Source organism: Onychomys torridus, chromosome 16, assembly GCF_903995425.1.
Source record: "Onychomys torridus chromosome 16, mOncTor1.1, whole genome shotgun sequence".
Lineage (NCBI taxonomy): Eukaryota > Metazoa > Chordata > Mammalia > Rodentia > Cricetidae > Onychomys > Onychomys torridus.
This window is the reverse complement of record NC_050458.1, coordinates 63,570,131-63,596,416: the sequence shown is the minus strand read 5'-3', so window position 1 is coordinate 63,596,416 and position 26,286 is coordinate 63,570,131. Positions and strand designations below refer to the sequence as shown.

General features: G+C 48.3%; 2 protein-coding genes, 1 non-coding gene and 1 pseudogene across 5 annotated transcripts; 2 read left to right on the top strand and 2 right to left on the bottom strand.

Annotated features, from left to right (window-relative positions):
- The first annotated feature begins 497 nt into the window (after window positions 1–497).
- Fkbp11 (FKBP prolyl isomerase 11) lies at window positions 498–4,300 on the top strand. 2 transcript variants are annotated; one of them, XM_036208652.1, is made up of 6 exons: window positions 498–732; window positions 945–1,010; window positions 1,421–1,508; window positions 1,744–1,777; window positions 2,140–2,210; window positions 4,066–4,300. In XM_036208652.1, exons 1-6 carry the CDS (start codon window positions 604–606, stop codon window positions 4,281–4,283), a joined length of 606 nt encoding a protein of 201 aa, XP_036064545.1. In that variant the 5' UTR covers window positions 498–603; the 3' UTR covers window positions 4,284–4,300. The 2 variants fall into 2 exon arrangements, with proteins under 2 accessions (XP_036064545.1, XP_036064547.1); XM_036208654.1 differs by lacking the exon at window positions 945–1,010 and having other exon boundaries at window positions 513–732.
- Window positions 4,301–5,351: 1,051 nt separating this feature from the next.
- Window positions 5,352–17,725, bottom strand: Ccdc65 (coiled-coil domain containing 65). 2 transcript variants are annotated; one of them, XM_036208280.1, is made up of 8 exons: window positions 17,441–17,725; window positions 16,789–16,956; window positions 10,447–10,616; window positions 9,403–9,541; window positions 7,857–8,054; window positions 7,512–7,730; window positions 5,859–6,011; window positions 5,352–5,774 (listed from the first exon to the last, which is right to left on the bottom strand). In XM_036208280.1, exons 1-8 carry the CDS (start codon window positions 17,570–17,572, stop codon window positions 5,463–5,465), a joined length of 1,491 nt encoding a protein of 496 aa, XP_036064173.1. In that variant the 5' UTR covers window positions 17,573–17,725; the 3' UTR covers window positions 5,352–5,462. The 2 variants fall into 2 exon arrangements, with proteins under 2 accessions (XP_036064173.1, XP_036064174.1); XM_036208281.1 differs by lacking the exons at window positions 7,512–7,730; window positions 7,857–8,054.
- On the top strand, window positions 13,463–13,568 carry LOC118597577. Its single transcript, XR_004946869.1, has one exon. It is a non-coding gene; the product is annotated as a U6 spliceosomal RNA (small nuclear RNA).
- Window positions 17,726–24,663: 6,938 nt separating the features above from the next.
- On the bottom strand, window positions 24,664–24,782 carry LOC118597513 (annotated as a pseudogene).
- Between the last annotated feature and the right edge of the window lie 1,504 nt (window positions 24,783–26,286).

Below are 26,286 nucleotides of genomic sequence, written 5' to 3'. Positions count from 1 at the left end.
CGCACGCCTTTAATCCCAGCACATGGGAGGCAGATGCAGGTGGATCTCTGTGAGTTCGAGGCCAGCCTGGTCTACAGACTGAGTTCTAGGACAGCCAGGGCTACACAGAGAAATGCTGTCTCGAAAAACCAAAAGAAGGAAGAGGAAGAGGAAGGAGGAGAAGAAGAAAGCACAGAGGACAAATGCATTCTTGTGCTCCAATCCTATCTCTGTCACCAGTTAGCATGATGACCCTAGGCAAGTGCCTTTGCTGTAAAATGGGAACAATTGTGCCTCCCGTGATTGGAAGGTTAGAGACTAACGCCCCCATTATAGTGGGTAATGGCAAATAGGTGCTATCACATGGCCCAACCCTCGTCATGGGACCGAACGGCTAACGGATGGGGTCAGAATCTGCGACCTGGGATCACAGCGTAGGGAATGAGTGCTGCAGCGTCTTCCCTCCAGGAGGTGGGGACAAGGTGGAGGGAGGGATGCAGGAGGAGGAGCTCGCTCCTTGCGACCCGCCCACACCACTCTGGCCTGGAGCTGAGGCAACGCGTCCTGGTCGCCTGTACCCGAACAGCCTGCCCCGGTGCCCCGGTGCTCCCACCTCGTCCGGTCATGTCCCTGCGCCCCTTGCTCTGGCCGCTCCGACTGCTGCTGCTGCTGCTGCTCCGTGGGGCGGTGTGCCGGGCTGAGGCTGGGCCAGAAACCGAAAGTCCCGTCCGGACCCTCCAAGTGGAGACCCTGGTGAGGACACTGGTCGCGCCACCTCCCCATCCCCCACGCCGCCGCCGCCACCCTTTAAGGCCAGGGATCGTGGGGGAGCGTGGGGCTCTAAAGAACCTGTGAACCAAGAGGAGAGGAAGTGCTGGAACTGAGCTGGGGGAGAAGGTGCTGGGTCTCGATGTAGTAATAGGGTCTTAGGAGGAGCAGCCTTGACCCTTGGAGTCTGATCACAGGTACAGCCCCCTGAGTCGTGTACGGAATCCGCCGCCTTTGGAGACACGCTCCACATACACTACACGGTGAGGGGCCTGGGGGGCCGGGGCGTGGTCTGGGAGGGGGCGGCGCCCGAATGAAACACGTCAGCTTTGGCTTGGACACGTGGCAAGCTGTGCGAGAGAACTGAATCCCAGGGTCAGCTAGCACGTGGGACAGAAGTGGGGGTTTACTCTTGTCTGCTCCTTTCTCCGCCCTGTTTTCCCGCCAGTTTCTCTCCAGCACTGAGAAATGAAGGGTGGAGAGATTTCCAAGAAGTGTCAGCCCTTTAGGGTTTCCTGTTCCTTCTTGCCCCACGGGGGTGGAGGTGGGAGACAAGGAGGATGGTGCAAGGCTGTGCCGAGGGTTGCTACCATCCCCTCTGGGCGGTCCCAGTGTGTGTGTGGCCTGTCTGGTGGGAGGAAAGGTGGCGTTAGTTCTTCCTCTTTGTCCTCAGGGCAGCTTGGTAGATGGACGCATTATTGACACCTCTCTGACCAGAGATCCTCTGGTCATAGAACTTGGCCAAAAGCAGGTGATTCCAGGTATGTGACCTGTGCCTTTTGTCCTCTCCCTAACCTAAGCCCTGGCTTAGTGTCTTGGACGTCTAAGTTATGCTGGAAAAGCTTCTAGAATGAGTAAGACCCTAAGGATCTTTGGCCACCTCGTGTTCAAATTCTTTTCTTGCCCCACACATCGCTGGGGGCTGACAAGGCCGATGGGGAGCCTTTGATTTCCCTCCTGGGCGGTGTGCAGCTCAGTTCTGTCTTCTTCTTCAAGGTCTGGAGCAGAGCCTTCTGGACATGTGTGTGGGGTGAGTATCTGGACAGGGGCGGGTTTGACTAGCCCCTCTGCCTGGGTGGACGTTTTCTCTGCCACCTGTCATCTCCAGTAGGTAGGACCTTGTAGGATAAAGGGCCCCTGGCTTCATACTGGAAAGGTGAAGGTCAGTGGAACCCCTGAGGGCATCCAAAGCAGAGGGCACCTCTCTGGCTGTCGGGTTTTTTTTTGGGGGGGGGAGTTGAGGTGTGTAGGGTTATTGGGACCTTTGTTGGTCAACCTGTTAGGTGGGAAAATTCACGTTTGGTGTCACTGAGGTGGGAGGTGCTTCTGGTGGCGCTGGGCCTGGGCTGCCAGCTCACCTCTCTACTGCCTGGGACTCATTCCTTCCCTCAGAGAGAAGCGAAGAGCAGTCATTCCTTCTCACCTGGCCTATGGAAAGCGAGGGTACCCGCCATCTATCCCAGGTAACTGAGTAGGTCTTTTCTCCCACGCACTCTGCCCTGTCTAGAACTTGAGAAAGTCCAGATCAAATCTGAGGAAAGCAGTAGCTGGGCCCCTCCTTCTGGCCCACTCTTTTTCTCCAGTGGAGACTGCAGACAACCTGATAGGGCCACTTGGCTCGATGTAAGCAGCTGGTGACTTTTGACACCCGCTCAAGCTGCGTGGGTCTTGCTGGCCACACTCCTTACCTCAGAGCACTAAAGTAACTCAGAACAAACCAAAGGCAACTGTAAGAGCCCTCCCAAAGAGCTGGGAAGGAGGTAACCCCGCTGGTAAGGAGGTGACCCCGATGACCGATTCCTAGGATTCACCTTCACGTGCTACAGCTGATGCCTGTTCTGAAGGGCGGAGACTGGACAGTTTTTCTAAGATGGGTATCTCTTTGCTATTAGGTAAAATGTGATCTACTCCAGAGTTCTGGCAACGTGATATACTTACTATAGGGACCCCCAAGAAGAGGGTGGGGAGGGCCCAGCAAAGTCTCTCTTATCAAGTGGGTGTGGTGATGCACTCGAGAAGCAGAGGCAGGCGGCTCTCTGTGAGTTCAAGGCCAGCCTGGTCTACAGAGTGAGTTCCAGCTGAGGTTACAGAGTGAGACCCTGTCTCTGCCCACCCCAGTGCTCTTTGTTGGCTTGCATTTGAGGCTGTCTGACCCTGTCCACCACTTCCTTCAGTGTGTCTCTCTTGTTTCCCAGCCCTTTTCTGAAAACCATCTCATAGTGTGTTGTATGTGCTCATCGGTGGGTGGACTTTTTAAGGATATCTGCTTTTATTCCAGTTAATTATAGCCCTACAAAATCCTATCCATGTGGCATTTAGAAATGGGGTCCATTTGGTACAGAGGATTCTCACACATATAAATGCTCACTTGTGGGGCCAGACAGATGGCTCAGTGGTTATGAGCATTGGCTACTCTTGAGGACCCAGGTTCAGTTCCCAGCACCCATGTGGTGGCTCACCACCATTTGTAACTCCAGTTCCTGGGGGAATCTGACACTCTCTCCTTACTCCCAGGATACCAGGCATGCACATGGTGCATCAGGCAAAACACTTAAAATAAACATAAACAGAGCCAGCCGGGCGGTGGTGGCGCACGCCTGTAATCCCAGCACTCGGGAGGCAGAGCCAGGTGGATCTCCGTGAATTCGAGGTCAGCCTGGTCTACAGAGCAAGTCCAGGACAGGAACCAAAACTACAGAGAAACCCTGTCTCAAAAAAAACCAAAACCAAAAAAAAACCAAAAAAACAAACCATAAACAAAACTTTAAATAAATGCTCACTTGTAAATATGGAAGAGCCTGCAGGTTTCCCATCCACAGATTTCCTGTGCTGTCAGAGATCTGTCCTTGATTCCAAGCCACATGTTTAGTTGTAGTTAAGATCAACATGAGTGTCCTTAGCCTGCTCCTAACTCTCTTCCGCCTTTTCTGAGGGAGCCCTACCCCACAGTTCAAATGGCCAGAATCGCAGTTATTTCCTGCGGACTACCTTGGTTTAATCCCCATTCAGAGCTCTGGGTAAATCACAGCAGTTCTATGCCCTCCTCCCCCAGCCTCTCCAGCAGATGCAGTGGTGCAGCTTCTAACCCCCCCCCCTCCCCCAGCCTCTCCAGCGGATGCAGTGGTGCAGCTTCTAACCCCCACCCCTCCCCCAGCCTCTCCAGCGGATGCAGTAGTGCAGCTTCTAACCCCCACCCCTCCCCCAGCCTCTCCAGCGGATGCAGTGGTGCAGCTTCTAACCCCCCACCCCTCCCCCAGCCTCTCCAGCCGATGCAGTGGTGCAGCTTCTAACCCCCACCCCTGCCCTCTGACTTTCCAGCGGATGCAGTGGTGCAGTATGATGTGGAGCTGATTGCATTGATTCGAGCCAACTACTGGCAAAAGCTGCTGAAGGGCATTTTGCCTCTGGTGGGCATGGCTATGGTGCCAGCGCTCCTGGGCCTGATTGGGTATCACTTGTACAAGAAGGCCAGCAGACCCAAAGTCTCCAAAAAGAAGCTGAAAGAAGATAAACGGAACAAGAGTAAAAAGAAATAAATAGTGATCGTTAACAAAACTTTGTATTCTCCGCTTGATACTACAACCGCTTTTCTCTTAGTTTTTTTTCTTGTGTGTGTGTGTGTGTGCTGGTCTGAATGTGGAGAGCACTGTGAAGCTGGCTCTCTCCTTCCTCCAGTAGGCGGGTTCCAGAGACTGGAGCTCATCGACTTCAGAAACAAGTGCTTTTCCTTCTGAGCCATCTCTCTGGTTTCCCTTTTCTTCGAAGACGGGGTCTTGCATTTGTAGTCCAAGCTGGCCTCAGACTCGTGAGCCTCCTGGTTAGGCTACAATACAGATGTGTGCCAACACACCCTGCTCACCCAATGCGTTCAGGCTGCTTTTCTTGGGTAGAAAAAGAGCACTGTGAAGCTGGATCTTGCCTGTGGCTGAGTGGCTGGAGGCCTTGGAGCATACCTCTTCCTTTGGCCTGCTCTCGATGTCCTAATTTACCCCAGGAAACTGGTCTTGAACCTGCCTCGGGTCTTTGGGGTATCTATTTGGCTCCCTTGCTGAGTCACCTCTTAGTAGGTGCCAAGGCATTCTCTCCCTGGAACCAGATTGTTCCTTGTATCCTTGAAGATGGCAAAGAAAATAAAGATCTTACAAGGGCTGAGAATAAGGCTTAGTTGGTAGAATGCTTGTCTAGAATGAAAAAAAACAAAAACCCTGAGATCAGTCCACAGCACCAACAAAACTGATGTGGCACTCAGCTGTAATCCCAGAGGAGGCAGGAGGATCAGTTCAGGGTCATCCTTAACTACACAGGCTTACATGAAATCCTGGTTTTTGTTGTTGTTGTTGTTAAGAAACATAATTTTTTAAAGAATAATTTATTGGAGCTGGAGAGATGGCCCAGCAGTTAAAGAGCACTGGCTGTTCTTCCAGAGGATCCAGGTTCAATTCCCAGCACCCACATGGCAGCTCATAACTGTCTGTAACTCCAGTTCCAGGAAACCTGGCAACTTTCACACAGATACACATGCAGGCAAAAGACCAATGCACACAAAAATAAAAATAAATCATGAAAGAAGTTGTACTATTTAAAAAAGAACAATTTATTGATTCTACTGCAGAGGGTGGTGGTGGTGGTCAATAGCTAGAGTACTGTCTGGATCAGCAAAGCACTCAGGTTTCAAGAAAAAGTCTCCGAGGTTTGGGAAGAGGTCCCCCCTTGGGTCACAGAGTGTGGGAGACGATGTGAGCTGCTTCGATGATGTTGTGAGTGGTTGGAGGCTTCCCGTCCCCTGACGGGGCAGGTGCAGGCAGCTGGGGCAGGTTGCTTCTGTGGTTCACGATGAAGAGCGGGTTCAGCTGGCTCAGCACCTCGTCGCTCACTGAGATGCCGTCCAAGTACTGTTTGAGCATCTCCCTCAGCTTCCCGCTGATGTCGAGCAACTGCCCCCGTCTGTGCTCCAGACTCAGGACCTCCAGCTTCACCTTGTTGTATCTCTTCCAGAAGTTCTCCATCCCTGAATAGTCCACCATAACCTGAGAGTGGAAACAGAGGCCGGAGGGGTGTGATGGTCCCCTCTGGCAGGTGCTGCCCAGCCCCCCCCCGGCCCCTTCCTTCACCTTGGCAAGCTCCTCAGTGAGTTCTTCTGGGCTCTCTTTCTCCACCTCCTCCTGCTCCTGGGGAGTCAATACTGAGGAATAGAAAGGTAGCACCTTTTCTTCCTCTGTTTCAAATTTCCTACATATTTCAGCAAGCTTAAGGATCTTTTCACCCTGTTGGGAGTATGAAGAGATGTTTTAGGAAAAACAAGATAGTGCCCCTGCTTGAGCCCAGGAAAGCAGCTCAAGTCAGTAGGAAGCCTGGTTGATGCAGTCCCCGGCGTGTGCCAAGCACTATCCCAGCATTTTATAAACGCAGCTATTACTTCTTTTTCTTTTCAGTTAGGAAAGGCATTTACGAGCAGGGGTGGGGTGGGGTGGGTGGATGGGTGGCGGCGGCGGCGGCGGCGGCGGCGGCGGGGCGGCGGCGGCGGACGCCTTTAATCCCAGCACTCGGGAGGCAGAGCCAGGAGGATCTCTGTGAGTTCGAGGCCAGCCTGGTCTACAGATCGAGATCAGGACAGGCACCAAAGCTACACAGAGAAACCCTGTCTCGGAAAAACTAGAAAAAAGAAAGGCATTTACTGGGGATGAGGAAACACACATGCAGCAGACACACAGAGTGGGAGCTAGGGAAGCTGGAAAGTCCTGTCCCTTCTGGAGGCCTGGTTATAAAGCTCTGAAGAGCCTTTCTTCCCTGCTTTAGAGTTGGTCAGTTGGAAGCAGATAGGATGGTTGATTGGTCTGCAATCGTGTGTGACATGTCCTGAGCAGGCCTTGAACTTCTTGAGCTAGTCATCAGCAGAAGCTGCCAGGCTTTTCTCTCAAGTCTGGAGGTTGAGGAAGAAGTGACCATCTTGAAAGTTCACCACCTTTATTACCTAGTTGTGGCTCCTCCTCTCCCTATCCGCCTGCCGACCAGGACCTCTGTCCAGCTCTTGGTCTCTCGTCATCTTCTGGCTCCCGTCTCAGAGGTCACCCTAACTGCTCTAGGGTGTTTGGGGATGATGACCACCGCTCTTAGCTGCTTCAAGGCTGACATTGGGGGGGGGGGGGTCAGCCTAAGAGGAGGCTCTGTCCAAGGGGACACAATAAAACTTAACCAATGGTAATGATCCAGAGCATAAGACAGCCATCTTGTGACAGTGTCTATCTTTGGAGCTTGTCATACGACTGACAAGTAGCGTCTTAATCAGTCAGTAGTCTCAAAAGAAATCTGGAAATTAGGTCCCCAAAATGATAATTGTCTTCAGAAGAAATCCAGAGACAAGCCCCCCAAAATGATGCGGTCTAGAAATAATACAGTCCAGGGGTCCTGATTTCCTCTGCCAGTTAAAAAATTAAAGGCAGGAAAAATCTGAAGCACAGCAGAGCGGGGACCAGCAGCGTCCGGGCTGTAGGCAGAATCAGCAGTTGGAAGATGCCGTTTATTGGGGGTGGTGGTGGTGGTGGTGAGGAAACACTCATGCATCAGACACACAGAGAAAAAGACCCTCTGCAAAGCAAGTGGGGACTCAGGAAGCTGAAGAATCCCTGTTCATTTAAAAAAGAGAATAGAGTTAAAAGAAAAGCTAACACAGACGTCCATTTAACAAGGAAGAGGAGGGAACCCCACCCCATGTCTCTGGAATCCCTTTCTCCTCCAGCCGGGTTCCTTGGTTTTGTTCCCTTTACCTTCTCCACGACCTTTTTCAGGCCCTTGAGGGCGGCATTACTCTCCAGGGTGAGCTTGACTAAGTTCTCCTGAGACTTCCCCCGAGCCTGCGTCCGTTGGGCCTTAAGTTTTCGAAGCTGTACGTGGACCAGCTCCTTGTCGTTGCGGATACACTGGTTCTGCCATTCGCCTTCGCGGCTGTAGGCGCTGATCTTCCCTTTCAAGGCAGCGATGGCCTCCTAGAGGGACAGCAGAGGCCACTGACTGTGGCTAAGAGCAGAGTCTGTCGTCTTGACCCAACCAGTGAGACCCCCTCCCCGAAGAACACGGGAGACACCGGGAAGTGCCTCCTGGTGAGCGCGGACCTGCAGCTTCTGGATCCTCTTCATCTGCATTTCGATCTCTTTGGAACTCTTCTCGTCCTTCACCTTCAGGGTCTCAAAGGCGATCTTCCGGTCCTCCGTGGCTTCCGTATAGTTCTTGAGTGCGTCCTGGAACCTTCTCCACAGATCCTCCACTGTGTTCTCCAGTTGTAGACGAAGAAAGTGCTTCTCTTCCAAATTCTAGGAAATGGATCCCCAATACCAAGCGCTTAGAGTTACCCTCCGAGTTCACCCCGCCAGCAGCCTTACCCTGGGGGACCGTGGGGAGCAGGGGTCAGTGAATTACGGTCTGAGTGCAGGGTCCGAGTGCAGTGCATCATGACCGGAACAGGAGAGGTGGGGGGGCAGCTCCATGAGAATAATGCCGATTAGAAACAGAATGAGGAGACGGGAGGTGGTGGTATATCTCTGTGAGTTCGAGGACAGCCTAGTCTACAGAGTGAGTTCTAAGACAGGCTTCAAAGCTACACTGAGAAACTCTGTCTCCGAAAAAAACAAAACAAACAAAAACAAACCAACAACAGAATAAGGCTCTGTGTTCCAAATCTCTTCTCTTCTCTTCTCTTCTCTTCTCTTCTCTTCTCTTCTTCTTCTCTTCTCCTCTCCCCTCCCCTTGGCTGTCCTGGAACTTACTCTGTAGACTAGGTTGGCCTCTACCTCCTACCTTCATAGTGCTGGGATTGAAGGTATGCACCACCCCCTCCTGACTCCAATCTCTTAACCTTTTAAAGGGAAACTGATAGTTTGGATTTTCATGTGAAATCTTTTCAATTTTCATATGTAGGACATTATTCAAATTGTATAAAGTAAAACACTGGCTAACTTAAATGCAAGGGTTGGGGTGGAGCTTAGAGTGTTTGCCTAGCATTGAATCAGGTTGGCTATGAGGGTGCATATCTGTTACCCCACTCAGGAGGTGGAGGCAGGCGGATCACAAGTCTAAGGTAAAAGCACAAAAGTAGTTCCAGGTCATGCTCCACCACAGTGAGTTCAGTTCCAGGTCATGCTCCACCACATAGTGAGCTCAAAGATGCTGTCTCAAAAGGTAGTTGATAACCAAGAACTCTATACCCAAACTTCTGCCTGTCGACTAGATTGCAAATTATGATGGAAAGAATTATGGATTGAGATTCTACTGACCTAGACTGTCCTGAACCAATCACAAACCAGCAGTGGAACCAAGTTGATCATGTGGCTACTCTGGGTCTTTGTTTCTTCATCTACAGCTCAAAAGGACAAAGCCAGATGATCTCTGGGGTTTTTGTTGTTGGTCATGGTGGTGCATTTTGTTTGTTTGTTTGTTTGTTTAGTTTTTCTGTTTTTTGTTTTGCCTTAAAATGCATTCTCAGAATGTTTTAGACCAGTCCTGCCTCCCAAGCAGTTTTCACAAGATCACAAAGAAGCACGGGACCCTCAGGACAACAGACTTTTATTGACTGTTGGCTCTGGGGCTCTCGTCCAGCTCTGCTTGCCCTCAACAGTTTCCATCAAGTCTCTCCAGATCCCGTCCTTCCTTTCTCCCCCGTACCTTGTTTTTCAGATCGTCCCACATGCTCTGGAACTCTAGCTTGCTCTCATACTCAGAATCTAAATAGTTCTGCTCCATGGCCATGAAGACATCTTGTAGATAGTGAATTTCTTTTTCATGCTGGTCAATGATTGTCTTCCTATAGGAGACACAGGAAGCATGTAAACCAAAAATAACAAAGAAATACATAATGTGACTACGAGCAGGCAGGTGTGGTGGCACACTCCATTAGTCCTACCACTTGGGAGGCAGAGGCAGGCAAATATCTGTGAGTTAGAGGGTAGCCTGGACTACATACTGTGTTCCAAGCCAGCCAGGGATATATAGTGAGGGTCTGTCTTAAAAAATAAAACCCGGGGTTGGGGATTTAGCTCAGTGGTAGAGCGCTTGCCTAGCAAGCACAAGGCCCTGGGTTCGGTCCTCAGCTCTGGAAAAAAAAAAAAATGCCAGGCAGTGGTGGCACACACCTTTAATTCCAGCACTCGGGAGGCAGAGCCAGGTGGTTCTCTGTGAGTTTGAGGCCAGCCTGGTCTACAGAGTGAGATCCAGGACAGGCACTAAAACTACGTGGAGAAACCCTGTCTCAGAATGGAAAAAAAAAAAAGAAGAAGAAGAAGAAAGAAAGAAAGAAAAACAAAAACAAAACTATGCATGGTACAAACTTTTAGGCACTGGCAGGCAGGGAGGTAAAGTTTTGGTTTTTCTTTTTTTCTTTTTTTCCAGAAAGAATATTTTGATTTTTGAATAGGTAGTACCTTCACATGATACAAAAACAAAAATCTAAGTAAGTTTACAGTCAAATATCTCTCCCATCCCTATCGACTGCTGGATGGATAGAATTTTGATAATTGGAATGAGGGGGTACAGACAGGGACCTGGCAGGGGTCAAGGTAAGCTAAGGCTGTAAGATTAAACCCAAATTCATTTACAAGGAACTCAGGACCCTCTCTGCCTGGGATTATGAATAGGAAGGAGGCTCCTTGGTATTAGGGATGGGTTCGGGGACTCCCCTGGACCCAGTCTCTCGACTCTCTGGCCCCATACCTTTCTGTCTCAAACTCTTTTGTTAGGACCTCTAGCTCCATGTTGTAATTTTCCTCCAGGAGGTTGAGACGGCGTCGTTGCAGGCTCAAGAGCTGGTCAACGTTGTGTAGGTGGCTACGGAGAGCGTGGGCGTATTGCTCCTCAGCTTCAGTCAAGTCCTTAGCCAAAGACTGGGCAGAAGGAAGAGAATTACTGTTCTGGCCAAGTGGCATCCGAGAGAAAATAAAAATGGGTTCAGGGAGCTGAGGAGGTGGATCAGTTGGGTCCTCAGCACCCACAGAAAAAGTCTGGTACGGTGGCACTCCTGTAATCCTGGGTTTAGCGAAGAGGTAGGAGGGTCCTAGGTCTAAATGACCAGCCAGCCTACCAATTTGGTGAATGAGCTCCAATCTCAAAATATAAGGTGGACAGCAAGTGAAGAAGATGTTTGATACACACACACACACACACACACACACACACACACACATTTAGCTATCTGGCTAGGTGGATGGCACAATGGCATTTTCCTCTTGTTTCCTAATGGATTTAGGAATGCCGATTCTCCTATTCAGTCTTTAAAAATTAAAATTTACTTATTATTTGTGTGTATGTATGCATGTCTCTCTAAGTTCATGTTATGTGTATTGTAGGCGCCTCAGGAGGCCAGAAGAGGCCAGAGGTCCTCAGACTCCCTGGAATGAGAGCTACAAGCAGTTGTGAGTTGCCTAACGTGTGTACCAGAACTCAAACCCAGGTCCTCTGAAAGAACTGTTAAGAGCCGTCTCTCCAGCGCCTTCCAATTAGACTTGATGCAAAGCAAGAATGACTTCTAGAAGTGTCAGGACCAGTCCTGGTGGTGCATGCTTTTATTCGTACCACTCAGGAGGCAGAGACAGATGGATCTCTATGAATTCAAGCCTAGCTTGGTCTACACTAGTAGTTCTAGGCCAGCCAGGGATACAGCATAAGACCCTGTCTTAAAAAAAAAAAAAAAGCTGGCGAGCTGGCTCAGCAATTAGGAGGACTTCCAGAGGACTAAGGTTTGATGCCCAGCATCCACGTGGAGGCTCGCAACTGTAACTCCAGTTCCAGGGGATCCAATGCCCTTTTCACGGGCATTGCATGTATATGGTGCACTTATCATATATGCAGACACTCACAGAGATAAAATGAAAAAAATTTTTTTAAAGAAGTGTGAAGTGGTTCCAGGACAGGTTCCAAAGCTACTCAGAGAAACTCTGTCTAAAAAAAAAAAAAAAAAAAAACCAAAAACAAGCGGGGCGGTGGTGGCGCACGACTTTAATCCCAGCACTCGGGAGGCAGAGGCAGGGGGATCTCTGTGAGTTCGAGGCCAGCCTGGTCTACAGAGCAAGATCCAGGAAAGGCGCAAAGCTACACAGAGAAACCCTGTCTCGAGAGAAAAAAAAAAAAAAAGTGAAGTGAGCTGATGTCTTGTGGATCACAAACGTTTACATTGATGGAGCGACCATTAAAAAAGCCAGGTGTCCGTGGAGAACTGGATGTCTGAGGGCAGAAATCTGAACCTAGTTTGTCTTCTTATAGAAATTAGTAAGGTAGCCATGGTGATGCACACCCATACTACCAGGGCACTGAGGCAGGAGCATTGCAAATTCTCTGGACTACATAATGAGTTTGAAGCCTGCTTGGGTACTTAACAAGGTGTGTGTGTGTGTGTGTGTGTGTGTGTGTGTGTGTGTGTGTGTGGCTTAGAGGTTGAGAGCACTTGCTACAGAAGCCAGGTGCCTCACAACGGCCTGTAACTCTAACTCCAAGGGATCTGACGCCCTCCTCTGGCGTCTGTAGGCATCTGCACTCACATGCACATTCCCCCACCCCCACTGTACACACACACACACACACACACACACACACACACACACACAATTTAAAAATAGTATTTTTTAAAAGATCATGAGTTTGAAGCCAGCAAGACGCATCTCAAGAGAAAGGCTGGAAAGAAAAGGGAGGATGGGAGAGAAGGAGGACCGGAGCAAAGCGTTCTCTTTCCACCTCCTTGAACCTGTGTGAGCTTATGATTGCTGGAGTCAATGGAGATGACAGTTGGGACCGTGCCGGTTCTGACACCGCCCTTCCTCTGGCCTGGTGGCTTCCCTTTCCCGCCTCTAGAAATGCCTGTTCCTGGGAATGCTTCCTCCAGGAACTGAGCCAGTGTGCTGTGAGAAACCCAGAGTGCAGGGAGAGGTCATGTGAATTCTAGTCAACGGCTCAGCCAAGCTGGCTGACAGCTGGATGGAGGCTAGTCCAGTCAGGCCGAGGTGACTGACTGACTGACTGACACACTGTTCTTGCCTATGATGGACAGTTGCCACGGGGCTAAGGATGTGTTGTGTGGCTTTCCTGGAGAACAGGGACAAATAAATATCCATTCTCCCCAAAAGAGATAGAGACAGACTAATGATACCACTACAGTCCACCTTGGTGAACCGGCTAGTTTATTGGGGTTACTTACAGGAGCTGGGTGATGGCTAACAAACTACGTCCTTGAGCTCCACAGCTTAGCTGGTCTGAGGATTCCTCTCCCTACAGTCATTTCTACTCATATAACTTCAGGGAGGAGCCTTGTGAATCTTTGTTTTTGTTTTTTGTTTTTTGAGACAAGGTTTCTCTTCTGGCTGTCCTGGAACTCGCTCTGTAGACCAGGCTGGCCACTAACTCACAGAGATCCATCTGCCTCTGCCTCCTGAGTGCTGGGATTAAAAGGCATGCACCACCACCGCCCAGCTAACACTTGGGAGGCTGAGGCAGGAATATTACCATCAATTTCAAGATCAGTCTGGACTCAAAAAAAAAAAAAAAAATGACTTAGTTGACAAAGTTCCTGCCCCAGAACCCACACAAAGAGTCCTGGGCTGGTGGCACACCTCTAACCCCAGTGCTAGGATAGGGAAGTGAAGTTCGCCATTCGTTCATGGTGGGTACCTGAAGCTCAGTGGCCATCCAGCCTAGCCCAATTGATGAGCTCAGGTCCAGGGAGACTGTCTCAAAGAAGAAAGTGCTCATTTTGACAGCATACATACCAGAACTGGAATAATACAGCAAAGATTAACATGACCCTGAGCAAGGGGGACATGCAAAATTGTAAAATTGCTTTTCTTTATTATTATTATTATTATTATTATTATTATTATTATTATTATTAAGACAAGGTCTCACTACAATATAGCTCTATCTAGGATGGAACTTGCTATGTAGACCAGGTTGGCCTCAAACTCAGAGATCCTTCAGCCTCTGCTCTGATTAAAAGCGTGTGACCCCAGGCCGAGATAATTTCTTTTAATGATTGTTTTAGATTTACTTCATGAGTGTTGTTTGCATGTTATGTGTGTGTAATATGTGTGTGCCTGGTGGCCTTACAGGTCGGGAGAGGACATCAAATCTCCTGGAGTTACAGATGGTAAGCCACCATATGGATGCTGGGAATCGAACCTGGGTCCTCTACAAGAACAAGTGCTCTTAGCTGCTGAACCTCTCTCCCGCCCAAGTGTACCATATTCTAAAAACAAACAAAAAGATGGACCATAGTTAAGGAAAAGCACTTGGTAGCAACCTCTGGCATGTATATACACATGTGTACATACAACACACACACCAAACCTTCCAGGACTGGATGTGTGACTCAGTGGCAAAGTGCTTATCTAGAATGTAAAAGGTGGTTGGGTTTGCTCCCCAGCACTGGGAGAAAAAAAAAAAAAGCCTGGGTCTAAAGAGATGGCTCAGAGGTTAAGAGCTCTTCCAGAGGACCCGGGTTCAATTCCCAGCACCCACATGGCAGCTCACAGCTCTCTGTAACTCCAGTTCCAGGGATCAGACACCCTCACACAGACACTCAGGCAGACAAACCACCTACCAATGCACATGAAATAAGAATAAATTAATCATTTTAAGGTGGGGGGGGGGGAGCCTTACTTAAGCTGTAGCCTCGAGCGTGAAGCTGCTGGGGTCTGCAGAATCCCCGCCCCTCAAGGCTAAGGCACAAGGGAAGGTGTGTCTTCTCCAGGGGAGATTCCAATGTGGCAGCGATATCGCTGTTAACTCGAAGTTTGGTTTGAGAAGTAGACTAAAGAAGGATCGGCAAACAGGTAAAAGGCGGATTTTAAAAAGGATAAAGAGGGCCTGATTAGGAATGTCTTTAATCCCAGCACTCGGAGGCAGAGGCTGGTGGTTCTCTCAGGGTTTGAGGCTAGCCTGGTCTATGAGTTCCAGGCCGGCAAGGGCCCTGTCTCAGAAAACAAACAAAAAGGGACTGCAGCTTTCTCTTTCAAGGCAGCTGCCATTTCCTGCGTGAATATTGGTTCCCCTCAGATCTTTAGTGAAGCCCGAGATTTAAAAAAAAAAAAAAAAAAAGGAGGACCATAGCTGTGGTCTGAACCTTTGATTTTTGTTTTTGTTTGTTTGTTTTTCGAGACAGGGTTTCTCTGTGTAGTTTTGGTGCCTGTCCTGGATCTCGCTCTGTAGACCAGGCTGGCCTCGAACTCACAGAGATCAGCCTGGCTCTGCCTCTGTGTGCTGGGATTAAAGGTGTGCGCCACCGTTGCCCACTATTTTTTTTTTGTTTTTTGTTTTTTGTTTTTTTGTTTTTGGACTTGCACCTTTAATACCAGCACACAGGTGGATGGATCTCTGTGAGTTCCAGGACAGCCAAGGCTACACAGAGAAACCCAGTCTTGAAAGATGGGAGGGATGGGTTGGGGATTTAGCTCAGTGGTAGAGCACTTGCCTAGCAAGCACAAGGCCCTGGGTTTGGTCCTCAACTCTGGGAGGGGGAAAAAAGGATGGGGGAGTGGGGGGTCGGTGGAAATTCCTCCATCGAGAGTCAGCCCAATCTGTCAGAACGGAGCAGAAGTGCAGAGGCATCAATAGCTTGCAGGGAAGGTTTGAGAGCCAGACTCGGATGCCCAGCATTGTTCATGGGAGAAAACCAAACACATGGGGCTCTGTAAGTCCCTGGTCCACAGTGTCAAGGAGCTGGAAGTGCCGTCCTCGTCTAACAAACCTCTCTGCGCTGAGACTGCCCACGTCTCCTCCCAGAACCCAAAGCCGTGGTGGGAAGGGCAGCAGCATGGAGGCCATCCAAGTCACCAGCCCCAAAGCCAGCTGTACAGTGAAGAAATGACTCACGCACACATTTCATTTGTGCTTAAATGAAACCACAAAAACTTAAAAAGTGGGAGGTGGGGACGTACAAGGCCATGGAGATGGTTAAACCCACACAGAGGGGGAGGGAGGGAGCTGGCTCCACAGAGTTGTCCTCTGAACTCCACGGCATGGACACCCACACAGATACACAGTTGTTATTGTTAAGTATATCAACAATCCTTTGAAGGATGAGAGTGATTCCAGAACGTCTTAAGAGCATAAGGATAGGCCCCACTGATGGTACCTGCCAATAATTCCAGTGCCTGGGAGGCCGAAATAGGAGGGCTGCTGATTGACAGCCAGCCTGGGCTACACGAGTCTGTTTCTATTTTCTTCCTCCCTCCAAAAGAGCATCAGGATTCCGGCTGATCGGTTTGGAAATCCAGAATTGCTCTTACCTACGGAGGCTTCCCTGTCTTATCCAGGGCTACTCAAGTTGCATCAATAAGGCCAAATTGGTGGAATGAAACAGCGGAAGAGTCAAAATACTGATACCTTGCCAGGGGCAGGGGCGCACACCTTCAAACCCCAGAATTTGGGAGGCAGAGGCAGGTGGATCTCTGCGAGCTTGAGGCCAGCCTGGGCTACAGAGTGAGTTCCAGGACAGCCAGAGCTACAGAATGAGACCCTTCACACACACACACACACACACACACACACACACACACAATACCCACACTCTAGTCCTAGCTCTCCGACTAGAGCCTGGCAACCCTGGACAGGTCAGTCCCCCCTCTCTGGCACTGAGCCTCTTGGTGCAGACATAAAGGCTGGGACTAAGTTTAAGTTGCTGGTGTGCTATTTCACACCTTTAGAGCTCGACAGTACTTGTTTGGGGCAGCAAACGACCAAGGAGAGTCGTTCCTCCAAGGAAGCGGAGGATGGCGACAGCTCAATAGCTCATTGACAACAATTAGAACCAATAAGCTAGATGTCTCAGAGCCCGCGCCTTGTGAAGGCTTAAAAGCCAGTTAGGTAGATCCGGCTGTGCAGCCCACACCTGCGGTACCAGAAGTGGAGGCAGGAGGGTGAGGAGTTCAAGTCCTGCCTCAGCTACATCATGAGTCTGAGACCAGTTCAGGGAGACAAGACCTTGTCTCAAAAAACCGATATTAATTCACTAGGCACATCCTACTCAGGTCAGGGGAGCCATCCTCAAGCCTCATTGGGAGGAAGCCACACCTTGATGACACTGTCCTTGCAGTCCACCACGCGTTCAAACGTTTGGCTGAGGATCTCGATGTCTTTGTGAAGCTCTCTGGTCTTGACTTCCCTGAGGACAGTTCTCCACTGCGTGTTGATCTTATTAAGATTCAGGGCGCTGTTGTGTTCTTCCTTGGCCAGCTTGTCCTGTGTGAGGAAGAAACACATCCATTTCAGCCAAGGCTCTACCACACTACAGTGGACACCACCCTGAAAAATGCCAGCCCTTGTGTATTGTCAAGGAAGTACCAAAGCCCTCGGCAACCGATACCCAGGGGCTCCTGTTTGTTTTTTTCGATGAGTTCCCTTCAAGGTGAAACGTCTAATGACCCCCACTCCAGACAGAACACCAGAATTTTCAAGACCGCTGAATTTGGACACTTGACAGCATCTACTGTCCTCATTCCGGAGCTCAGTTGATACTTCCGAGCTCTATTCCCCCTTGCATGCTTCACAGGCCGAAAACAATGTTGCCTGTAACCCGTGTATTTTAGGACCACGGACTTCGGAGGAGGCACGGGTGGGGTGAAAATGAGTGGAGGCCACAATGACCCGGGCAACGGCGACCCAGGCAGCGGCGCCAGCTCATGGGCGGTGGGTTTGGGCAAAACACACTGAAGACAAGCATCACCTTCAAGAACTGGGTGAGAAGCCTCTCTTTCTTCTTGGCCGCCTCCTCCTCGGCCAGCAACCTCTGCTGAAACAGAAGTAGCTGCTCCTCATCCGACAAGGGTGCCTTGGACTTTTTTCCTTTTTTAGGCATGGCTGGCCGGCGGACTGGGTTCAGGCAAAGAGCCTCTGCCTGCCGCCACGACCTACTTGTGAGAAATTAGAAGGAAAACGCTCCCATAGACAGGGACCTTCTGGAACTAAGGACCTCAGCCCTCCGCCAAGAGAGCCCAGGCAGATGCGTCTTGTCTCCTAGCAACAAGGACTTTCGCTAAAACCAGGGCCGGCGTGAGAAATACGAAGGTGAGCCCTATTTCGAAGCGCCCCCTGCAGGCTGGAGGACCGCAGTCAGTTCTTGTGGAGAGGGCTTTTTATCCTAAAAATCCTAGTCTCTGTCTCTTAAAAAAAAAAAAAAGCCTTCAAATGTTTTTTTTTTTTGTTTGTTTGTTTTTTTATTTTACTGTTTTATTTTGTGTATGTGCGTTTTGCCTGCATGTATGTCTGCATATATGGATGGGCATTCCTAATGCCTGTAGAGGCCAGAAGAGGGTATTGGATTCCATGGAACTGATCAAGACCACTTACACACATAATCTTTTTTTGTGGGTGAGTGTACCAATTTTTTTCTTTTGGGCTACCAACCAGCTCCAAAATCATGACACAGAGACTTATTAGGTTTTGGGTTTTGTTTTGTTTTGTTTTTGTTTTTATTTTTTATTTTTGGTTTTTTCGAGACAGGGTTTCTCTGTGTATGTAGCTTTGCGTCTTTCCTGGAACTCACTTGGTAGCCCAGGCTGGCCTTGAACTCACAAAGATCCGCCTGGCTCTGCCTCCTGAGTGCTGGGATTAAAGGTGTGTGCCACCACTGCCCAGCTTTTTTTTTTTTTTTTAAGATTTATTTATTTATTATGTATACAGTGTTCTGCCTTACATGCATGCTTGCAGGCCAGAAGAGGGCGCCAGATCTCATTACAGATGGTTGTGAGCCACCATGATGGTTGCTGGGAATTGAACTCAGGACCTCTGGAAGAACAACCAGTGCTCTTAACCACTGAGCCATCTCTCCAGCCTAAGACTTATTAGTTTTGAATGCTTAGCCTAGCTTAGGCTTGTTTCTGGCTAGATCTTTTAACTTAAATTAACCTATTTTTCTTTATCTACCTTTGCCTCTAGGCTTTTTACCTTTCTTTATTCTATATGTCTTTCTTTCTTTCTTACTCCATGGCTGGCTGGGTGGCTGGCCTCTGGCATCTCCTTCTCTCCTTCCTCTTTTCTCTTGTTCTTCCTGAGTCGAGATTTCTCTTTCCTATTTATTCTCTCTGCCTGCCAGCCCTGCCTATCCTTTCTCCTGCCTAGCTATTGGCCATCCAGCTCTTTATTAGACCGATCAGGTACCTTAGGCAGGCAACATATCTTTACATAATTAAACAAATGCAGCATAAACAAATGTAACACACCTTTACACAGTTAAAGTAAAATTCTGCAGCATAAACAAATGTAACACATCTTTACATAGTTAAAATAATATTTCACAACAGGTGGGCTGGTGAGAAGGCTCAATGGATAAGGGAGTTACTGCCAAGCCTGGTGACCTGAGATCACAACCACCAGCAACTCCCACTTGAGGAGATCAAAGTCTAGTTTTCTAGCCTCAGTGGACACTGTAAGCATGTGTGCAAACACAGACATATACATAACAATTTTTAAAATCTTTTTAAAATGGTCTCCTTGGAGATGGAGAGACAGCTCAGAGGACTAGAGACTGGCTGCTCTTGCAGAAGATCTGGGTTCAGTTCCCAGCACCCACATGGCAGCTCACAACTGTCCATAACTCCAGTTCCAGAAGATCTGATGCCCACTTCTGACTTCTGTGGGCACCAGGTACACACAGTGCACATACATACACACAGGCAAAACAGATGCACATAAAACAAATAAATCTAAAAAATATTTTGAGACAGCATCTCATTGTGTAGTCCTGGATGGCCAGAAACTCATTCTATAGACCACGTTGGCCTCAGACTCATAAAAACCCATCTGCCTCTGCCTCCCCAGTGCTGGGATCAAAGATATACATTACCACTTGCAGCTTAAAATTTTTTTCAAAACTTACTTTTCAAGGTCAAAAATCTGTGGATAACAAAAAGAAATATAGCAGTGCATGCTTTCTCTTATATAAACACCCGCAGCCAAAGGGGCATCAAAGCTCTCAAGTCACACACTGCCACAGCTCAGGCAGCCAGGTGCGCTCTTCTCTCCATGTCCGCACCTCAGCCTTCCAAGTTGGCTTGTTTTTCTGTTTAATCCGTGAAGTATCTTTGCTTCACCTGACTCATCCTGGAATTCTTTTCTGTGGTAAATATACCCAAGAGGACCCGCAGCAGAGGTCCCTACGGCTTCGCTGGAGACTGCTCGGGCTGTGTGGCCGACATCATTGAGTCGGACTTCTTGCTGGCAGTGACAGTGTTGTTCTGAAAATTCTATGAGATATTCAGAAAAGCAAAGCTACAGAGACAGAAACTAGATAACAATTGCAACCCTAACTGCTACTAACCGGAAGAGTAGGAGGTGGAGCCCCAGGGAATCCAGGTTGTTTAGACTGCGTGAAGTGGAGCTCCCTTAATTGGATTAGTGTCCTTAGCAGACAAAGAGACTAGACTGGGAAAAAGCTCGGTGCTTAAGAGCACTGGCTGCTCTTCCAGAGAACCCAGGTTCAATTCCCAGAACCTTCATGGGTGCCTCACAACCATCTGACACTTTCTTCACGCCTCCTCAGGCATCAGGCATACTTGTGGTGCAGACATTCATGTAAGCAAAACACTTACACACCTAAAAAAAAAAAACTAGGCCGGGTGGTGGTGGCGGCGTAAGCCTTTAATCCCTGCACTCGGGAGGCAGAGGCAGGTGGATCTCTGTGAGTTTGAGGCCAGCCTGGGCTACCAAGTGAGTTCCAGGAAAGGCGCAAAGCTACACAGAGAAACCCTGTCTCCAAAAACAAAAAATAAAACAAAACAAAAAAAGAAGAAATAAATAAGTAAATAAAATTAAAATAAAAAAAAAAACTAGATAAAGTCAAGAAGAAGAGAAAGAGACAAGTGCTATCTTTTGGGACCTTTGACTATACCAGAGGACAGCCTTCCAAGACTGTGGCGGGTCCTTCCTAGACTCCAGATCTGTCAGCACTGTGTTCTTAGACTTCTTGTTCTCCAGACTGTGAGAAACAGTTGCTTGTTGTTTAAGCCACACTGTGTTATTGTATTCTGTTGTAACAGTGTGAACTAAGATAGTCGTCCTGGGGTTGGGGATTTAGCTCAGTGGTAGAGCATGACCATTCCAGGGGAATCTGATGCCCCCTTCTGGTCCCTTCTAGCACTGTATGCATGTGGTATACATACATGTATGTAGGCCAAACACTCATACATGTAAAAATAAAATAAAATGATGATGATGATAATAATAATAATAATATCACCATCATTATTTTGTTTGTTTGAAGGGTTTCTATGTAGCTTTAGCTGGCTTGGAGCTTGCTATGTAGACAAGTCTAACCTTGAACTCACAGAGATCCGCCTGCCTCTGCCTCCCGAGTGCTGGGGTTAAAGGTGTGCTCCATCATAGCTGGCTGACTCTTCCTATATACAAACATTCATAGCAAAACATAACAGCAGGCAGCTGGGCAGTGGTGGCGCACGCCTTTAATCCCAGCACTCGGGAGGCAGAGGCAGGTGGATCTTTGTGAGTTCGAGGCCAGCCTGGTCTACCGAGCAAGATCCAGGAAAGGCGCAAAGCTACACAGAGAAACCCTGTCTCAAAAAACCAAATAAATAAATAAATAAATAAATAAATAAAATAACAGCGGGCTGGAGAAATGGCTCAGAGGTTAAGAGCACTGACTGCTCTTCCAGAGGTCCTGAGTTCAATTCCCAGCACCCACATGGTGGCTCACAACCATCTGTAATGAGATCTGGCGCCCTCTTCTGTGAACATAATAAATAAATAAATCTTAAAAAAAAAAAACAAACAACAAAACATTACAGCAATACTTTGAAACGTCTGCTCTCTCCGGGGTCTTATGGTCACATTTGGTGTACGTACCTCCTCCTGCTGCCCATTCTGCATTGCCCTTGCCGATGATAAGCACTTTAGCAGGCTGCGTTTTTTTATCTGGTGGGATTTCTGAAGGATCTGGGCTATCCATTGTCCTGCCCATAAGTTGTTCTTTTCTCCCTTACCTTAGTCGCAGACAAGGCAGGATTAGGAGAAGCCCTAGAGATGTCCTGAACTCCAGACATTCTCTTTCTTGCTTACCTCCATCATGGAATAGCATACCAATTTCTCCTTGAAGATGAATCAGTTCCAACAACACTCTAACTCCATTCTTGGTCTGTTGATTCAAAGTCACGAAGAGCCCAAAGTGGCCAAGGCTTAGTCTCAACTTCCAGTTCCATAAAATCATTGAGTATCCCCCGGGGCAGCGTTCCTTCCTAGAGAGGACTAGGCCAGTGGAGCAGAACAGAAACGTGTTTGTTAGGGCATCAGGAGGGTGACAGTGAGTAGTGACACTCGCTCCTCCCAACCCTAGCTCCTTCATTCTCCTCTCTCCTCCCTTCTTTCTCTTCCCTTTCCTCCCACCTCATATGTTTTCTCTCTTCCTTCCTTCCTTCCTTCTTTCCTTCCTTCCTTCCTTCCTTCCTTCCTTCCTTTCCTTCTCTCTTTTTTGACATGGGGTCTCACGTAACCCAGGCTGGTGTCGTCGTGTAGCCAAGGATGTCCTTGAACTCCCGATCTTTCCGCCTCCACCTCCCAAGTGCTACCCCAGTCCTAGCTCCTTATTTCCTGACCCATCAATCCTGGCTCTGGGAGAATCAGCACATATGCTGGCAACTGATCCCCAGCATGTACAGCCGTTCAGGGAATTTTTTGCCTCAGCTCTGCAAGACATCACTCCTTCTCTAGTATGGTGGGTGTCTTCCAAAGACCAGAAAGGGTTTTATCAAGCCAGCAACTTCAGATCATCAAGGAACATTATGAGGCCAGTTAACATCATAAGCATTGGTCCATTATCATACTTTGGTTGCTGTGAGGCGAATACCTCGATCAGAAGAGACACTTATGGATGTGATACCCTCTAAGTCATGGCTGGTGGTTTTGGCAGAAACTCTGTGTGCAGGAAAGGCAGATTTGGGCATGCTGTTCCCCGTGTTTATTGCTGTTTGGACATCTTCTTCTGTGACATGTCTGTCCAAGCTTTTTGCCCACCTTAATAGCAAGTTTTATATTTATTAGATTTGTAGCTGTTCGTTGTCTTTTTTTTTTTTTTTTTTTACATCTTTTGTGTTGTTTGTTTCACTCTGTATTTGTATTTATTTGTGTGTTGTGTGCCTGCTCATACCTGCTGCAGGAGACGTGTGGAGGTCAGAGGACAGCCTGCAGCCTGCCTTTCTATCTTTCTTCTTTCTCAAGGATTGAACCCACTGCCTTGAATGTGCTAGGCAAGTGCTTTTCCACTGAGCTACATCATCAGCTCTCATCTCACGGTCTGATTATAGGTTCTTTATCAGTGCAGGTCCCAACTTTTTCCTCCCAGACTAAAGCTTTTTTGTAAACATTTATGGTGTGTGTGTGTGTGTGTGTGTGTGTGTGTGTGCGCCACACACTGCCCAGGAGTGAAGGTCCGAGGATAGCTTTCAGGAGTCAATCCCAGGACTTGAACCCAGGTCTTCAAGCTTGGTGGCAGGTCCCTTTTAACCACTAAGCCATCTCATAGGCTCCTAAATTACCTCTTCGCTTTCAGTTTTTTTCACTGTTGACTAAAAATTTTAATTCATGTGCCATGATAGTTAGCCTTTCTCTTTCCACTTTTTGTTGCTTGTGAGTGTTGGGGATGGAGCCTAAGTCAGAACCCTTCTGGATAGCACTTGAGGAGTATTTTCTTAAACACATTTTCTAGAGGCCTTATTGTTCTGCCTTATATAAATATATAATATATATTAGTTTGTATTATTTTATTACAGCATTCCAAACTGTACAAGATAGCATCTTCTCATTTTTTAAAAATTATGAAAGCCTGGCCTTTAGTGCCTTTTATATTTATACCTAAAACTTAATGTGTGATCTTGTGGTTTGGTCTGTGGGGATATTTCCTCTCTGTTCTGCATTATTTCCTCCATCATGAATCAAGACTCCAGATGTGACTGGGTTTGTACTTAAGCTCTTCACTCTGTTCCACGGCGGTATCTGTTTATTATTGTACAGCAGCATGCTGTTCCCATTATTGGAGGTTTATTATAGTCGTTGATGCATGCCAGACCAGGAACTCAGCCTCGTTCCTCTCAAAGAGCATCTTGGCTACCCTTGGGCTTTTTGAGTCTCACACAAATTCATGCACCAATTTGTCCATTTTCGAGCCGTTGGGGTCTGAAGGGAATCACAGTGAACTTCTAGGTAAGTTTGAAGAGAACAGTCATCTACATGAGAATGTCTTCCAACTCAAGATCCTTAGTTCTTTACTTAGAGCTTCCTTAATTTCTGCTAATGTAGTCACATAAGTCAGGGGTGGTGGAACACATCTTTAGGCCCAGCACTTGGGAGCTGGAGGCAGGAGGATTCAGAGTTCAAAGCCAGCATAAAATTCATAGAAAGCTCAAAGCTATCCTGAGCTACATAGGCCCTATCTCAAAGACAAAATAAAGATATAAGTGTATGTATGTGTAATTGTATAGCTTTTCCTGTTCAAAAGTCTTTTTGGTTTTGCTTTGAGACAGGGTGTCACTGTGTAACTCTGGTTGGCCCGGAGCCAACTGTGAGACGGGCTGACCTCCAACTCAGAGGACTGCCTCTCTCTGCCTCCTGCGCATGTGCAACCATGCTCAGCTATTTGTTTGTTTGTTTACTTATTTTTAAGGTAGGGCCTTACAGATTAGGTAGGCCTTGAACTTTCTGTTTCAGCCTCTTCACGTGATCAAAATGGCTGGCCTGGGCTGCCAGTCCTGGTTGTGAACATTTTGTTTGTTTGTTGTTTGTTTTTTGAGACAGGGTTTCTCTGTGTAGTTTTGGTGCCTGTCCTGGATCTTGCTCTGTAGACCAGGCTAGCCTCGAACTCACAGAGATCCACCTGGCTCTGCCTCCCAAGTGTCGCCACCACCGCCAGGCCTTGTGAACATGTTTTTGTTTTTTTTTTTTTTAAGTCTACAGGACTCAGTATTCCCAGGCCGTCTCCCATCCAAGTACTAACCAGGCCCGACCCTGCTTAGCTTCAAAGAACAGATAAGATCGGGTGCATTCAGGGTGGTATGGCCATAGACGTGAACATGTTTTTATTTGTAGATTCAGTTAAGAGTTTTTGCTCTCACTTTGGTGAAGCCCAGGGGCCCACACTTGAGGATTAACTCCCCAGACCTGAGTTAGAGTCAGCAGTAGACTGTAGACCACTATGTATGGAGGTGGGAGTCTCCACTCTGTGTGGCGGGGGCAGTCTCCACTCTGTGTGGAGGAGGAAGTCTTCACTATGTATGGAGGGGGAAGGCTCCACTCTGTGTGGAGGAAGAAGTCTCCACTCTTGTATAAAGGGGCAAGTCTTCAGAGAGACGGTGTGGCAGCCCAGGGTGGAGGGGCAAGCATGGTTAGAATTGTGGTATCCAAAGAAGAGACATGAAGAGAAGCAAAGGCCCAGGGAGAGGGCTCAGTGTGTGAGCGCAGCTCTGCAAAAATGAGGACCAGCATTCAGATCCAGAGCACACAGGCAAAAAGCCTGTCACGGCTGTGCCGTGTCTATAACCCCAGCACAGTGGGCTGAAGCCAGGAAGACCTTCAGATCTCACTGGCCAGCTGGCCTAGCCACCATGCTGCACTTCCAGCTCACGAGAAACCCTGTGTCAAGGCAAGGTGTGGAGGAGGGCACCCAATGCCCTGCTCTGGCCTCTGCATTTCTGAAAATAGGTACAGTCTGATCCACATGCTCATATTCATGCAACACACACACACACACACACACACACACACACACACACACACACACGAGACCAAAAGGGAAAATTTATGATTTTCCATTTTTGTTTTTTTTTTTTGAGATGGGGGGGTGTCTCACATTCAGGCTGGCTTTGAACACATTATGTAGCTGAATCTAGTCTTCAATATCCTGATCCTCCTGCCTCCACCTCCCAAGTGCTGTGATTACAGGTGTGTACCACCATGCCTGGCCCAAAAGGCATTTTTATCAAGGGTCTAGCCATTTAGCAGCAGAAATAGCAAATACCTAAATAATAAATATGCAGAAATAATGTCGAATAACTACATTTTGAGCATTCACTGTGTGCTGAGCGCTGACTTAAGTGTTATGTGTGCATTACCTAATGGGATTCTTACAACAACCCTGTGAAGTAAGTGTGGCTATTATTTTTACTTAATAGATGAGAAAAGTGATGCTTAGAGGCGTATGGCTTAAGGCTACGCCATCAGAAGTTGGTCAGTTTGGATGGCCTGAGGGGGCAGCGTTAACATCAGGAAAGTCATTCAACAACCTTTGTGCCCCTCCCGCCATCTCTGTTTATATCTCTTTCCCAAACCCAGATTCTTCTCATAGCTTCGCAAATCTGCTCTAGGAAGGATGCAGAGGCTCCTGTTTCCATGGTGATGAGGCGGCTGGTACACCGCGCGCCAAGTGTAGGCGACGACGCCGAGAATTGGCTCAGGATCGAAAGGTGTCGGCCGGCCGCAGCCGCAGCCGCAGCCGGGCCCAGGGAAAAGGGATCGATGAGAAAAGCCAAGTTCTGAGAGACCGGACCTCCCTGGAGCTCCCGAAGCGCCTCC

Bases quoted from the DNA above. Each gene is read 5' to 3' on its own strand.
- Fkbp11 (XM_036208652.1), top strand. From the start codon at position 604: ATGTCCCTGCGCCCCTTGCTCTGGCCGCTCCGACTGCTGCTGCTGCTG. The intron at 733-944 runs GTGAGGACACTG...GTCTGATCACAG, and splicing joins CCCTCCAAGTGGAGACCCTG to GTACAGCCCCCTGAGTCGTG. The intron at 1,509-1,743 runs GTATGTGACCTG...TTCTTCTTCAAG, and splicing joins CCAAAAGCAGGTGATTCCAG to GTCTGGAGCAGAGCCTTCTG.
- Ccdc65 (XM_036208280.1), bottom strand. From the start codon at position 17,572: ATGCCTAAAAAAGGAAAAAAGTCCAAGGCACCCTTGTCGGATGAGGAG. The intron at 8,055-9,402 runs GTACGGGGGAGA...TCCATTTCCTAG, and splicing joins GGGACGATCTGAAAAACAAG to AATTTGGAAGAGAAGCACTT. The intron at 7,731-7,856 runs GTCCGCGCTCAC...CTGTCCCTCTAG, and splicing joins AGAGGATCCAGAAGCTGCAG to GAGGCCATCGCTGCCTTGAA.